General features: G+C 42.4%; 1 protein-coding gene across 1 annotated transcript in view; it reads right to left on the reverse strand.

The window, feature by feature from the left end:
• JPH2 (junctophilin 2) overlaps positions 1–14523 on the reverse strand; it is a 77495-nt gene that overhangs the window by 52189 nt on the left and 10783 nt on the right. Inside the window, exon 2 of the mRNA XM_070744684.1 lies at positions 12124–12907. Within this exon, the coding sequence (XP_070600785.1) occupies positions 12124–12907 (784 nt within the window). The remainder of the gene's footprint in view (positions 1–12123; positions 12908–14523) is intronic.

Below are 14523 nucleotides of genomic sequence, written 5' to 3' on the forward strand. Positions count from 1 at the left end.
TCACATGCCCACAGAGATGTCCCAGGGTTATGTGAACATCTTTTGGGATCTTCTGACAAGCAACTGCAGGGATTCACTTAACGACTGTGGCAAGAAAGGTGGTAAAGTAAGGCAGAACTCACTTAATAACCGTTGGCCTCCATTGGGGTCAGAACAGAAGTCGAGGATTATCTTTCTGACCACTGCACTCTTTTAGAAGCAGATTAGGAGTCCACATCGAGGGGGGAAGGCAGGTTGTCCTCAACTTACAATGGTTCATTTACTGACCGTTCAAAGTCACAATGGCTCTGAAAAAAAGTGACTTATGCACCCTTTTCACACTTAGGACCTTCGCAGCAGCCCGATGATCGCAGCATCAAAACTTGGCTCCCGTTACATATTTATGACTGTTCCTGTGTGTCCTGAGGTCACGTGACCCCCTTTTGTTTCTAACTGATCCATGGCCAGGCATGAAAATGTGCCGCTCAGACATTATACTTTTCCGCCCACACCGAAAACAAATTAGAGGGAACATGTGCCATAGGTTCACCATTACAGACCTAGGTTAACGACTGTTTGAAGCTACAATGGGCCTGAAAAAATGGACTTATTTATTTATTATTTATTAATTAGATTTGTATGCCGCCGCTCTCCAAGGACTTGGAGCGGCTCACAACAAAAACAATACAAATCCAATACTAAAACAATTTAAAACCCTTAATATAAAAACAATCATACATCTCATACAGACCATGCGTAAAGCGGAAGCAGCCCAGGGGAAACTATTACCCCATGCCTGACGACAAAGATGAGTTTTGAGGAGTTTGTGAAAGGCGAGGAGGGTGGGGGCAGTCCTAATCTCCGGGGGGAGTTGATTCCAGAGGGTTGGGGCCGCCACAGAGAAGGCTCTTCCCCTAGGTCCTGCCAGACAACATTGTTTCGTCAACGGGACCTAGAGAAGGCCAACTCTGTGGGATCTAACCGGTCGCTGGGATTCATGCGACAGAAGGTGGTCCCAGAGATATTCTGGTCCGATGCCATGAAGGGCTTTATAGGTCATAACCAACACTTTGAATTGTGACCGGAAACCGATCAGCAACCAATGCAGACTGCGGAGTGTTGGTGTAACATGGGCATACCTGGGGAAGCCCATGATTGCTCTCGCAGCTGCATTCTGCATGATCTGAAGTTTCCAAACACTCTTCAGAGGTAGCCCCATGTAGAGAGTATTACAGTAATTGAACCTCGAGGTGATGAGGGCATGAGTGACTGTGGGCAGTGAGTCCCTTATGACATTGTTCACACTTGACCATTTCAGTATCTCCACGGTCAGGTGATCAAAATTTGGATACCTGACAACTGGTTCATATTTATAACAGTTGCAGCGCCCCTTGGTCCTGTGATCAGCTTTGAAGAACTTCTGACCAGCAAAGTCAGTGAGGAAGCCAGATTTATTTAACAAACATGTTACTAAGTCAGTGAAGGGCTACCAAAATTTTTACTACCACACTGTGGGCATGGCTTTTGCAAGACGCTCTGCATTTCCTTTCACAATCTTTCAGTGCAAATTGGGTGCTGTTGGGTGGTGCTCCATTTTCGCTACCCCACTCTGTTCCCCCTCATCCAGGCAGCAGCTCACCCCTGTACTAAGTTAACAACTGCAGTAATTCACTTAACAACTGTGGCAAGAAAAGTTGTAAAATGAGGAAAAACTCACTCAATAACTATCTCACTTAGCAACATAAATTTTGGGCTCTATTGTAGTCATAAGTTGATTTTATGTTTCATATTGTCCATAATTCAAAGTGTTGGTCATCACCTATAAAGCCCTTCATGGCACCAGACCAGGGTATCTACGAATCCCAGCGACCGGGTCCCATCAACAAAACAATGTCGTTTGGCGGGGCCCAGGGGAAAAGCCTTCTCTGTGGCAGCCCCGGCCCTCTGGAACCAACTCCCCCCGGAGATTAGAATTGCCCCTACCCTCCTTGCCTTTCGTAAGCTCCTTAAAACCCACCTCTGCCGTCATGCATGGGGGAACTGAGATATTCTTTCCCCCTAGGCCTTTACAATTTATGCATGCTATGTTTGTTGGTAGGTTTTACAATAAGGGTTTTTTAGTTGTTTTAGTATTGGATTTATACGATGTTTTTTATTACTGTTGTTAGCTGCCCCGAGTCTATGGAGAGGGGCGGCATACAAATCCAATAAATTAAATAAATAAATAAATAAACAAATAAACAAATGAATAAATAAATAAATAAACAAATAAACAAACAAACAAACAAACAAATGAATAAATAATGCCTCTTCTCGATAGTTGTGTAATAGTTGTAGCTGATAGATCGGGCTAACAATTGGAAGAACGACTTAATACACCTCGCTCAAATCAACTGCTTTAAAGTTCAATAAAGAACACAGTTACTGTAAATATCATTCCCTTAACTGATTGGGACTGAAACATTCAATTTTTGCTAATAAAACACTGAGTGTCAGTGATTTTTCAAATTAAAATAATGGAAGCGGAATGGCATCTAAAACAAAAACAAAAGTAAGGGAAAAGAAGGGAATCAGGCAACTGTGTAAACAGCGTTTATGCTGGGTTAAAAAAAAGTCTATTTTTAATTTTTCAGCTCAAATCTTTCAAATAAAAATAAATTTGGTTTTTGGTAATGAGGATTGGAAACATCCTTTTCCAAGAAAAATAAACATAAGCTTCTGCCTCTGGCCATAAGCACATTTTCGTTTTAGCCTAGCACAGACTCAGTCTATACATAATATGCCATTCCATTCATAAGAGCATAGCGTTAAAATCCACCGACATACATTCCTGCTTTACTGGATAAGAACATTGGCTCTCAGTCTCTGCATTCTTCTCTGCCTCTGATAAACCATTGCCATGCTTTCCCTTATTTAGTCAGAGACATCTCTGCTGACTGCGGGCTTTCAGTGCGTCATTTACACCATGCTCCACCCGTGTTTCCCGAGGAGACTCCCATTGCTGTCCATGTCAAGGCAATGTGAAATGCTGAGCACACTGGAGATATAAGTTGACAGTGCTTAGGGGTGCGACTGGCCAGAAGTGCCCAGAAAAGTGATACCAAGGCTCCAATTCAAGTCTTAGCAGCTTCGTTATTTTAAGGGAGAGCTTAGTGTGCTCTGTGACAAATGGAACACAAATACAATGGTAAGAACACCTCTACTTAAGAAAATTTCTGGATAAGAACCAGGTGTTCAATATTTTTTTGCCTCTACTTAAGAACCGAAGCCTGGAAAAATTTCCCAGAAAATTTGAGAGCGGCACGAAGGCCCGGCCAGTTTCCTGCCATTCCCCCTTTAATCCTGGCCATCTCGGGCTTTTCTGGGCTGCTAGAGGAGCCTTTTGGTGGCGCTTAAGGAGGCTTCGGCAGTCCAGAGCAAACAAAGCATTTTTCTTTCTCTGGGCGCTTGGAGAGGGAATAAACCTCTCCAAGCCCAGAGAAAAGAAATGCTCCCTTCGCTCTGGGCAGCCCAGAGTGAACGGAGTGTTTTCCTTTCTCTGGGTGCTGTGTCAGAGTCTCTCCTTTTTTTAAGCCTTAAAGTTTTGCATTTTTTTGATTCCCCTCACCTCATCTTCTTCCTTCAACAGCGACTGTCCTCCTTCTCTTCTTCCTCCTCCTCCTCCCACCAAATTCCGAGCTTTTATTTCTTTCCTAATGGATTTGCATGCATTATTTGTTTTTACATTGATTCCTATGGGAAAAATTGCTTCTACTTAAGAACGTTTCTACATAAGAACCTGGTCATGGAACGAATTGAGTTCTTAAGAAGAGGTACCACTGTATCCAGAAAAGTCACCTTACAGGCGGGACAAAGATGGAAAAAGAAAGCATGAACTATGGAAAGCTAAGGTTTCAATAGTTTTCACCCCTTCCATGGAGATCTGTTTGAGTCTCAGAATCTCTTAGAATAAAAGCTTTCTTGGCAAGACTTTGCAGAAGTAGTTTGTATTGCCTGCTTCATAAGGCTGGGAGAACATATCTAGCTCAAAGTCACCCAGAAAAACTGTCCATCATGTTTTGTTTATAACAAACTACATTATGGGATAAGGAGGTAGAGTCCTTTGCATGAATCTCTTTTAAGCTGCTGGGCCAGGCAACCCAATATACAATATCTATGGTTCCAATGACTTGTTGCACCAATCTGACCAAACTCGTTCAAGGGCTTGTTGTCTGCAGTTTTAACAAAAGGAACATTGCTAGTTCACTCCTCTACTCCACTCCTCTATTCACAACATAATACCTTACATAACCAGACTTGAAATCCTAGGCCTAGAAAGCTTAGAATTATATCGCCTTAAACACCACCGAAGCATAGCCCATAAAATCATCCGCTACAATGTCCTTCCTGCCAACAACTATTTCAGCTTCAACCACAACAACATACGAGCACACAACAGATTCAAACTCAAAATGAACCCCTCCAAACTTGACTGTAGAAAATATGACTTTAGAAACTGAGTGGTTAATGTATGGAACTCACTACCCAGCTCCGTAGTTTTGTCACCAAACCCACAGAACTTTATCCTTAAACTGTCCACTGTTGACCCCACCTGATTCCTAAGAGGTCAGTAAGAGGAGTGCATAAGTGCACCAGTGTGCCTACCACCCCTATCCTAATGTTCCCTCTTATCAGTACCCATCTTATGTATATAAACTATGTTATATCTATGTATACTACCAATAGTACTTGACAAAAATAAATAAATAAATAAAATAGTTAATCAACATAGGATTTGCCAGTGGCTTCGTGTCTAAGGTGGGATCAGAACTCTGGATTTCTAACATTATGCCTTAACTGTGCACCAAATCCAACCCCTTAAGGCAGGGGTGTCAAACATGAGGTCATTGAACATGTCGGGTTCCTGTCTTGTATGGGTACACTGCACACCAGTAGTCCACTGTGTGTGCATCCCAGCATGCGCAGGAAGCAAAACCTCATGATGTGCATGTGAGAGAGATTTCGGTGATTTTTTGCTTCCGTGCAAACGTGGAAGAAAAAAACCTGGCAAAATGTCTCTCGCACGCGTGTCCCCTTACAAGGTTAATTGTAATTTAGTTAAGTTTCTGTCTACAGAGAATGTAACTAAACCAATCTAGAAAGCCCTCCAGCTGTCTAGCACTTGTTTGTTAACTTACCAACACAATAATTAAAAGCAAAATTTAATATAAATCTATTACCTATATTTTTTCTAATTCCACTTTAAACCAATCTAAATTGATGGCTTCTCTTCATATGTGCATAGTTCATTACTAGAACCTTCTAGGAATGGATTACATGCCGGTAGCTTTTGCACATCATTAGCTTTCATTATATCTATGAATCTATATGAATTCTAAATGCTGAGTGAATCAGAAGTCCCAGCTCTGTTAAATTAATGCATGTTCTGATATTACCAAATAAAAGTTGTGCCACATCATTCATTATTTTGCACAGCTGTAAGTCTCTTTCTCTAATTGATGTTAACATTGTTCCACAGCTTTATCATTCTTCTTTTCTCACGTTCCTCCTTTCTAAACATCCCTCTTGTGGCACAGTGATCAGAGCCATATATTTCAGCAGAGGTTGTATCATGCATTTATATTATACTGCCAGTTTTATTTTCAATCTCTTTCCTCGTGATCACCGACATAAAGGATTGTATCTTTTCCACCCTATTAGTCTCTGGGCACAATTCAAGGTGTTGGTTATTACCTATAAAGCCCTACATAGCTCAGGGCCAGACTATTTAAAAGGTCTCTTGCTGCATACCTCCAAGAGACCTATAAGAGCACACAGAGTTGGCCTCCTCCGTGTCCCATTGACTAAGCAATGCAGGTTGGCGGGACTGCAGGGGTGGGCCTTCTCTGTTGCAGCCCTGGCTCTATGGAATCAACTCCCCACCGAAATTCGTATTGCTCCCACCCTCATGGCTTTCCATAAGGCCACAAAGACCTGGCTTTGCCGGAAGGCCTAGGGCCCATGAATTAATAACCATCATGCCCATATTGTATGAATGTTGTGTATGCATGTTGATTGTTTAGTTAGTGTGGGTTTTAATTTGGATTTTATACTTAGTATTATATACAGTGGTACCTCATGATACGAACTTAATTGGTTCCAGGAGGAGGTTCGTAAGGTGAAAAGTTCGTAGGATGAAACAATGTTTCCCATAGGAATCAATGTAAAAGCAAATAATGTGTGCAAATCCTTCAGGAAAATCCCAAACTTTAGAAGGGAGGCGAACAGAGGGCAGGGAGGAGCAGCTAAAGGGGGCGGGTGGAAGAAGCAAGGCTAGGCTAAAGGGTGAGTGGGAAGGAAGAAAGGCAAGGGGGGCACCCCTCCCTTTTCTTTCTTCAAAAGACACTCTTTCAGTGCCTGCAAACACGCTGTTCTCCTAGTTATTTAAATGCACTTTTCCCCTCCAAGCCACCCCTCCCTTTTCTTTCTTCAAAAGATACCCTTTCAGTGCCTGCAAACACACTGTTCTCCTAGTTATTTAAATGCACTTTTCCCCTCCAAGCCACCCCTCCCTTTTCTTTCTTCAAAAGATATCCTTTCAGTGCCTGCAAACACGCTGTTCTCTTAGTTATTTAAATGCAGTCTTTCCCCTCCAAGCCACCCCTCCCTTTTCTTTCTTCAAAAAAGGGGAAAAAAAGAAACCCCTTCATCCCAGGGTTCGTAAGGTGAAAATAGTTCGGAAGAAGAGGCAAAAAAATCTTAAACACCGGGTTCGTATCTTGAAAAGTTCGTTAGAAGAGGCGTTCGTAAGATGAGGTACCACTGTATTTGACTTCTTTTAATTGTTCTTGTATTTTTATATTGTTGTAAGCTGCCCTGAGTCCTTTGGGATTGGATAGCATAGAATTCAAATTAAATAAACAAATAATTAAATAAATATACAAACATTTTCATCAAGTGATTAAACCCCAACTCATCTGCAGCAGTAGCACTTCAGATTCCCATCAATTTATTGAAACTTAGTGAATTTTTTACTTTCTATTTTTTTTTACATTGAATGACCTTTTTCTATCCCTATTCTCATTTCCAGACTTGGAAAGTAGACTTTTGATGCTTCCTCACCAATTCTTTCTCTTTTAAAACACTCTAAATGATTTGGTATCATCAGCAACTGTGATAGCTACACTGCTCACTCATAACCATGTATGAAGAAAAGTAAGACCCGATCTTGTGCAGCATCTCTGCAAAGCAGTTGCATTTGTGAAAGACCTATAGAGGAAGAAAATGGCTCTATCTCCTTTCTTTTGCTCAAAAGTTTCCTTAATAGGAAATTATGTCCAACCCGTGCTAACAGAGAGAAGCATTCCAATCCCTGATGTAAACCACTCAGAGTTCCCCCTTTCATTTGAAGTGTAAATAGTGCCTTTTATAAAAAGAGCTTTTTATAAATGGCCCGGTGCCACTCCAATATCATTAGTCATAGCCTGGTAGCTGCTCCTCTTGTTTTATTCTTTCCACAAACGCGATCAACTCTTAAACAGTATTTTAAACTTAGCCCACCTTTACATTACAATGTTGTTTCAATGTAGATCCATATTGAGGCAATATAGAACAGGCACTGGAGGCTCAATTTTAAGGACAAAACAATAGATGGGGTAAAGATGTCTTCAAATGGGTCTTCTGTAGTAGACTCATTTTTCTGCTTGTAAATCTAGGTTTGTTTTGTTTGATCTATATGGAAAAACTGTCCATCATGTTTTGTTTAAAACAAACTACATTATGGGGTAAGGAGGTAGAGTCCTTTGCATGAATCTCTTTTAAGCTGCTGGGCCAGACAACCCAATATACAATGTCTATGGTTCCAATGACTTGTTGCACCAATCTGACCAAACTCTTTCAAGGGCTTGTTGTCTGCAGTTTTAACAAAAGGAACATTGCTAGTTCTCTACTTCACTCCTCTATTCACAACATAATACCTTACATAACCAGACTTGAAATCCTAGGCCTGGAAAGCTTAGAATTACATCACCTTAAACACCACCGAAGCATAGCCCCTAAAATCATCCACTACAATGTCCTTCCTGCCAACAACTACTTCAGCTTCAACCACAACAATATACGAGCACACAACAGATTCAAACTCAAAATGAACCCCTCCAAACTTGACTGTAGAAAATATGACTTTAGAAACTGAGTGGTTAATGGCTGGAACTCACTACCCAGCTCCGTAGTTTTGTCACCAAACCCACAAAACTTTATCCTTAAACTGTCCACTGTTGACCACACTTCATTCCTAAGAGGTCAGTAAGAGGAGTGCATAAGTGCACCAGTGTGCCTACCACCCCTATCCTAATGTTCCCTCTTATCAGTACCCATCTTATGTATATAAACTATGTTATATCTATGTATACTACCAATAGTACTTGACAAAAATAAATAAATAAATAAAATAGCTAATCAACATAGGATTTGCCAACAATGTTGCAACCTAGGAGCTCATCCATAGACACTACATGCCATCTGTAAGATCTAGTGGATCTCTCTGCAAATACATTGACTATTTTATTAATTAAACAATTCATGTGTTGCATTCAATTCAGGACAAGATTAAAAAGAATTCTATTGTGAATTTTTCTGAGAACAAATTTGGAAGCTCTATCTTTAGCAGATCCATGGGGAAATTAATACCGGTAGAAATGAAGTTGCTATTTTAGTGTCTTAGTTGGTTTTTAATGAGGGTGTGTATTTATTACGTGGTATTTTTTCTTTTAGGATACATTGTTCATGTTGAGCAGACATATAACTGTTCAAATAAAATATGTTTTTCCGCAGATAGGATACGCATAGAGATACAGTACTTGTTTTACAGTGCAAACTACAAGTCTTTTCTATTTTTCTTTCACCTTTAAGATGTTATGTGTATTTAAAACTATGCCAGCACACTGTAGGGATCTTCCCTACCCATGTTGGATCAGTGATCATGTCATCATTTAATACAATACAGTGAACCCTCGATCATCGCGAGGGTTCCGTTCCAGGAACCCACGCGATGATCGATTTTTAGCGAAGTAGCGGTGCGGAAGTAAAAACACCATCTGCGCGTGCGCAGATGGTGTTTTTGCTTCCACTGCCGCCCGCCCTTCGCCCGCCCACCCCGTTGCTCCCGCCCACGCTGTTGCCGGCTCCGCTTCCCAGCTGGGAGGCGGAGGTGAGGTTTCCCGCGCGCACGGGCTTTCCCCAGCAACGCGCGCAGAGCTAGGGTGTCCCCAGGCTCGCGCGCCGCCGCCCGCCCACCCACGCTGTTGCCGGCTCCGCTTCCCAGCTGGGAGGCGGAGGTGAGGTTTCCCGCGCGCACGGGCTTTCCCCAGCAACGCACGCAGAGCTAGGGTGTCCCCAGGCTCGCGCGCCGCCGCCCGCCCACCCACGCTGTTGCCGGCTCCGCTTCCCAGCTGGGAGGCGGAGGTGAGGTTTCCCGCGCGCACGGGCTTTCCCCAGCAACGCGCGCAGAGCTAGGGTGTCCCCAGGCTCGCGCGCCGCCGCCCGCCCACCCACGCTGTTGCCGGCTCCGCTTCCCAGCTGGGAGGTGGAGGTGAGGTTTCCCCAAGCGCGCGCGCTTTCCCCAGCAACGCGCGCGCGCTGGGAAGCAGAGCAAGGGTGTCCCCAGGCTCGCGCGAGTCGCCCGCCCACCCACGCTGTTGCCGGCTCCGCTTCCCAGCTGGGAGGCGGAGGTGAGGTGTCCCCAAGCGCGCGCGCTTTCCCCAGCAACGCGCGCGCGCTGGGAAGCAGAGCAAGGGTGTCCCCAGGCTCGCGCGAGTCGCCCGCCCACCCACGCTGTTGCCGGCTCCGCTTCCCAGCTGGGAGGCGGAGGTGAGGTGTCCCCAAGCGCGCGCGCTTTCCCCAGCAACGCGCGCGCGCTGGGAAGCAGAGCAAGGGTGTCCCCAGGCTCGCGCGAGTCGCCCGCCCACCCACGCTGTTGCCGGCTCCGCTTCCCAGCTGGGAGGCAGAGGTGAGGTGTCCCCAAGCGCGCGCGCTTTCCCCAGCAACGCGCGCGCGCTGGGAAGCAGAGCAAGGGTGTCCCCAGGCTCGCGCGAGTCGCCCGCCCGCCCACGCTGTTGTCGGCTCCGCTTCCCAGCTGGGAGGCGGAGGTGGGGTTTCCCGCGCGCGTGCCGCCCCGCCCGCCCACGCCGTTGCTCGCGCCGCCGCTGTCTTACCGGGGCAAGAGGGGGAAGACCCAGGGAAGCCTCTGCCCGGCGGGGAAACTCCACCATCTACGCATGCGTGGAAGGGCACGCATGTGCAGATGGTGGAGTTTACTTCCGGGTTGAAAACTCGCGATATAGCGTTTCGCAATAATCGAGATCGCGAAACTCGAGGGATCACTGTATTCTCATGGTTATTCCAAGAACTTTGAGGAAGACAAGGATGGTTGCATGGAAGTAAATTAAACTCTTTATGCTTAAGCATGGAAGAGATATCTTGACCATATCATGCCGTTTTTAAAAATGTAAATATGATCCCATAACATCTTTATCTAATTTAGGGGGAAATTCTGAAGATCTGTTTTTAAAAATCATGGAAAATTATATCAAAGCAAAATTCTGCTCTCAAAGGTGAACAGATTTTTTAAAAAAGTGGACCCAAACCAGTATATCCAGGCCTAAGTTTAAAGTACTGTGGTTAATAATGCTAAATATAATACTAGTATTGAATGATGGGTAAGTGTCTACCTAATAAAAATGCTAAATGTATTTCAGGTGTGTTCAAATTTATCTTGAGAATGCTATCCATGAATACCGATTACAATTCTTTATGAAAAATCAATGGGGGTGATCTTTCATTTTAATAAATGGTTATATTAATATTTAATAGAATAGAATAAAAAATGGAAAGGACTTTAGAGGTCCTCTAGTCCAACCCACCGCTCAGGAAGGAAATTCTGTAGCACTTGTCATGTTTGGCTTTGTAGATGATAACCAATACTATGAATTCCATCTAAAAGCCTCCAGTTACGGGAAGGAATACAACTGGTGCACAGCTGTCTTTGAGTAAAAGTTGTGAATTCAAAATGACCCCAGATTGTGCACCGATCTTGAATAAGGAACTACAATCCCACCCATGATTCTAGATGGAAAATCCCCAGATCAGAAGGACTGTAATAACCATAGCCTCTCAGTCTTGCTGGAATTAAGTCAAAGGTGATTTGTCTCTATCCAGACCTGTCCATGCTGGTCAGGAAATCCAGGAGGTAAAGTCTATGTATGTTAAAATTGCCAAATTGAAAATTTTATTTGAAACTAATCTGCTAAGATCTTTGTTTAAAACATTGGAAAAATGCTGCTAGTAAGAGGGGACAATAAAGAGTCAAGATTTGCCTTGGCAGAAAGCTAAATAATTGGAAATACTGAATTGATTTGTTTCCTCAAAAGCCCTGTTCCCCTTTACATCTTGACCTGGATGTAGGCAATAGTGGCGTGAAGCTGAGTTATAATACAAGACACTGCACCAGGGAGGCACAGTGGTTAGAGTGCAGCACTGCAGGCTACTTCAGCTAACTGCTAGCTGCAGTTCAAATCTCACCACTGGTTCAAGGTTGACTCAGCCTTCCATCCTTCCAAGGGGGTAAAATGAGGACCCAGATAGTTCGGGATGATATGCTAATTCTGTAAACCACTTAAAGAGGTCTGTAAAGGCACTATATAAGTCTAAATGATATTGCTATACAGAGTCTCCTTCTATTATTTTTCCAAATTTCTCTATCACTATTTATGGGCATCATATTAAACACCTTGGGATGCAAAAGTCTTTCTTTCCTTTCCTGGATGCAGATATTTAATTTCTGGAAAATGTATATTTTTGAGGCTCTCTAAAGTTGAAGCCACTACAAATGGAAGTTCAATTTGATGAGTATTTTAGGTTTGATCAGCAATTGCAAGTAGAATTCAATCACAAAAGGGCACTGGATAGTGTTTCCTCTTGATAGCCACCCAAAAATTCCAAGTTATTTATTTTATTTATTCATTCATTCATTCATTCATTCATTCATTCATTCATTCATTCAATTTTAATGCCGCCCTTCTCCTTAGACTCAGGGCGGCTTACAACATGTTAGCAATAGCACTTTTTTTAACAGAGCCAGCATATTGCCCCCAAGTTCATGATCCTTACCTTGAAGCTGCAATCTCAGATTTCTGCCTGGCAATGGCTGCTGCTCTCTGAGCACCTTCTATGTTCCGGTCCACTTTCTGCCTTATCTTTGCACTCTTTAGAGGTATCACCCGTTTCTTCATGCCTTTGATCAATACGTTCATGCGGTATTTTCCTTCTTCCTTCTTCCCATCGGGCAACGTGGTACAACCATATCCATGCCGCACATTATCCAGCCACTCACCCTCATACTTCAGGCCGCTTGACCTCTCACTTATGCCAAACCCTGAGCGCTTGTCGTTCTTCCACTCTCCCATGTAGGACTCTGTGGTGGTGGCATCAATATCAGCATCAAAAGGTGGAAAGTCCTCTCCTTCCACTCCTTCTCCCAGACTGGCAGTGGAGGTAGCATCACTACCCGAAGAGCTCATCATACTGTCACTCTTAAGGAAACTGAGTCGACTCCTTTGGCTGGACAAAGAGGTCTTGGAGTCAGATTTTTTGAGTTTCCCGAACAAGGAGCTCCTCCTGAAGAGTCCCCCCTTCTTTAATTTTCCAGCATCAGCATCTGCATACAAGCTGAGAGCAAAGCCACCCCGAGTTATGGTAGGTGACATGGGAAAGTGTTCCTGGTTTGCTGATGGCAAATCGTGTTGTAGCAGTGTGCCGTTGCTGTGCTCGCTCCGTAGGGACGTAAGGGAGGTTCTTAGAGGGTTGCGGACCACAGCTGCAATACCATATGGGACACTTTGACGAACTCCATAACCGTGGCGCATGCCATTGGTGAACTGGCCTTGATAGGTACCTGGAATCAAAAGTAAGGACTATGTCAAATACTGTACATTACATTTCTCTGGAATGCATATGAAAGCACAGCTATTCAGGAAGCCACAGCCTGTTCTCTATTTTCTCGTATAAACTGTTCCTTATTGCAGGAAAACAAAAAGAGAGCTGTACCTTCTTCCCAGTCAGCAAATACAATTTTTACATTCCCTCCGAGAGTAAAGCATCGGTACACAGCTTCTGCTGAGGGTGATATTCATTAATGGCATACATAAAACACATCACTAATGAGGGCAAGGTCTGCAAATTTGGCAAATAATGCTCCAATCCTTTGTTTTAAAAAATATATATCAGCAAAAATAGTTTGATTTCCTATTAAACAATGAAATTGTCTAACTAGATCTTCACTACTAAACAATACTCTTATTCAAATTGTCTTACTATCTGACATGGCAAATATGGGTAATGGGAGAAGGGCAATTTTTCTTCATCTGTGTACATTCAAGCATGGACTAAATGTACATAATTTATACATAATGTATAAAATGTACATAAACATAAAGCATGACTAAAATAGAGGTAATCAACTTAGATAATTTGTTTCTAAGGCACAAAAATAGGAAATAGGAACTTTTTGAAAGTAAATCATCTCAAAATAAAATATTTTATCACACACACACAGTATTAGTTGCTCTTTATTTGCAATATTACAATTTAAGGATAGAGGAAAGTTGGATGTCTTTTCATTTCATTAGTTTTTGTCTCTGAATTCAAATTATAAATTTCACTAACTTTCCTTACCTAGGAATAAAGTGGGATACATATAAATAAATTTTAAAGTTCATTTCTGATGTCACAAATAAACATGTGCTGGCTCCAATAGAATGCCCACTTATTGTTTTTGCGTATTATTTACTTTCGGCTTTAATAACTTACTAACTTTTAGATGGGTGGACTTCAACTCCCAGGATTCCCAACCCAGACATTCTTCTGGAAATTAATTCCACTCATTTTAAAGCTGCAACGGTTAAGTATTGTATTATATTATAATACAATAATAATAATAATAACAGAGGAAGGAAATGGGGATGGAGAAAATACATATATAAAAAGGAAAGAGTTAAGAAATTAAAAGGAAATGGATGATGAGTGCTGGAATACTATAGAATTGTTCCTTTTTTCTTTTTCTTTTTCTATTATAAGCCTCGAGTCTATGGAGAAGGACGGCCTAGAAATCAAATTAAATATATTAATTAATTATTAAACTAGATTTCATTGTGATAAGAAGATGACTTGTTTAGAACTTGATATACATAAATAATATATATGGGTCAAGAATTTTTGTGTTTCTTTTATATAATACAGGAAGAGAAGGAGTAGGGTGTGGGACAGGGGGTGAAGGAGTAAGAAGATAGAAGGAGGAGATAGAGAGGGAGGGGAGGGGGAAAAAGAGAGGCAGACTGATGATTGTAGATGTAAGGGCAGAATAAGATATGGATTTTTGAACAATTGATAAAAATGTGTAACTGTGTGTTATTTTTAATATTTTAACGTACATACATATTAACTTGTATGCGATGTAAAGGAGAAAATTATATTTAAAAAATTTGAAGAACCAAAAAAAAACATTCTCTGAAA

Source organism: Erythrolamprus reginae, chromosome 3, assembly GCF_031021105.1.
Source record: "Erythrolamprus reginae isolate rEryReg1 chromosome 3, rEryReg1.hap1, whole genome shotgun sequence".
Lineage (NCBI taxonomy): Eukaryota > Metazoa > Chordata > Lepidosauria > Squamata > Dipsadidae > Erythrolamprus > Erythrolamprus reginae.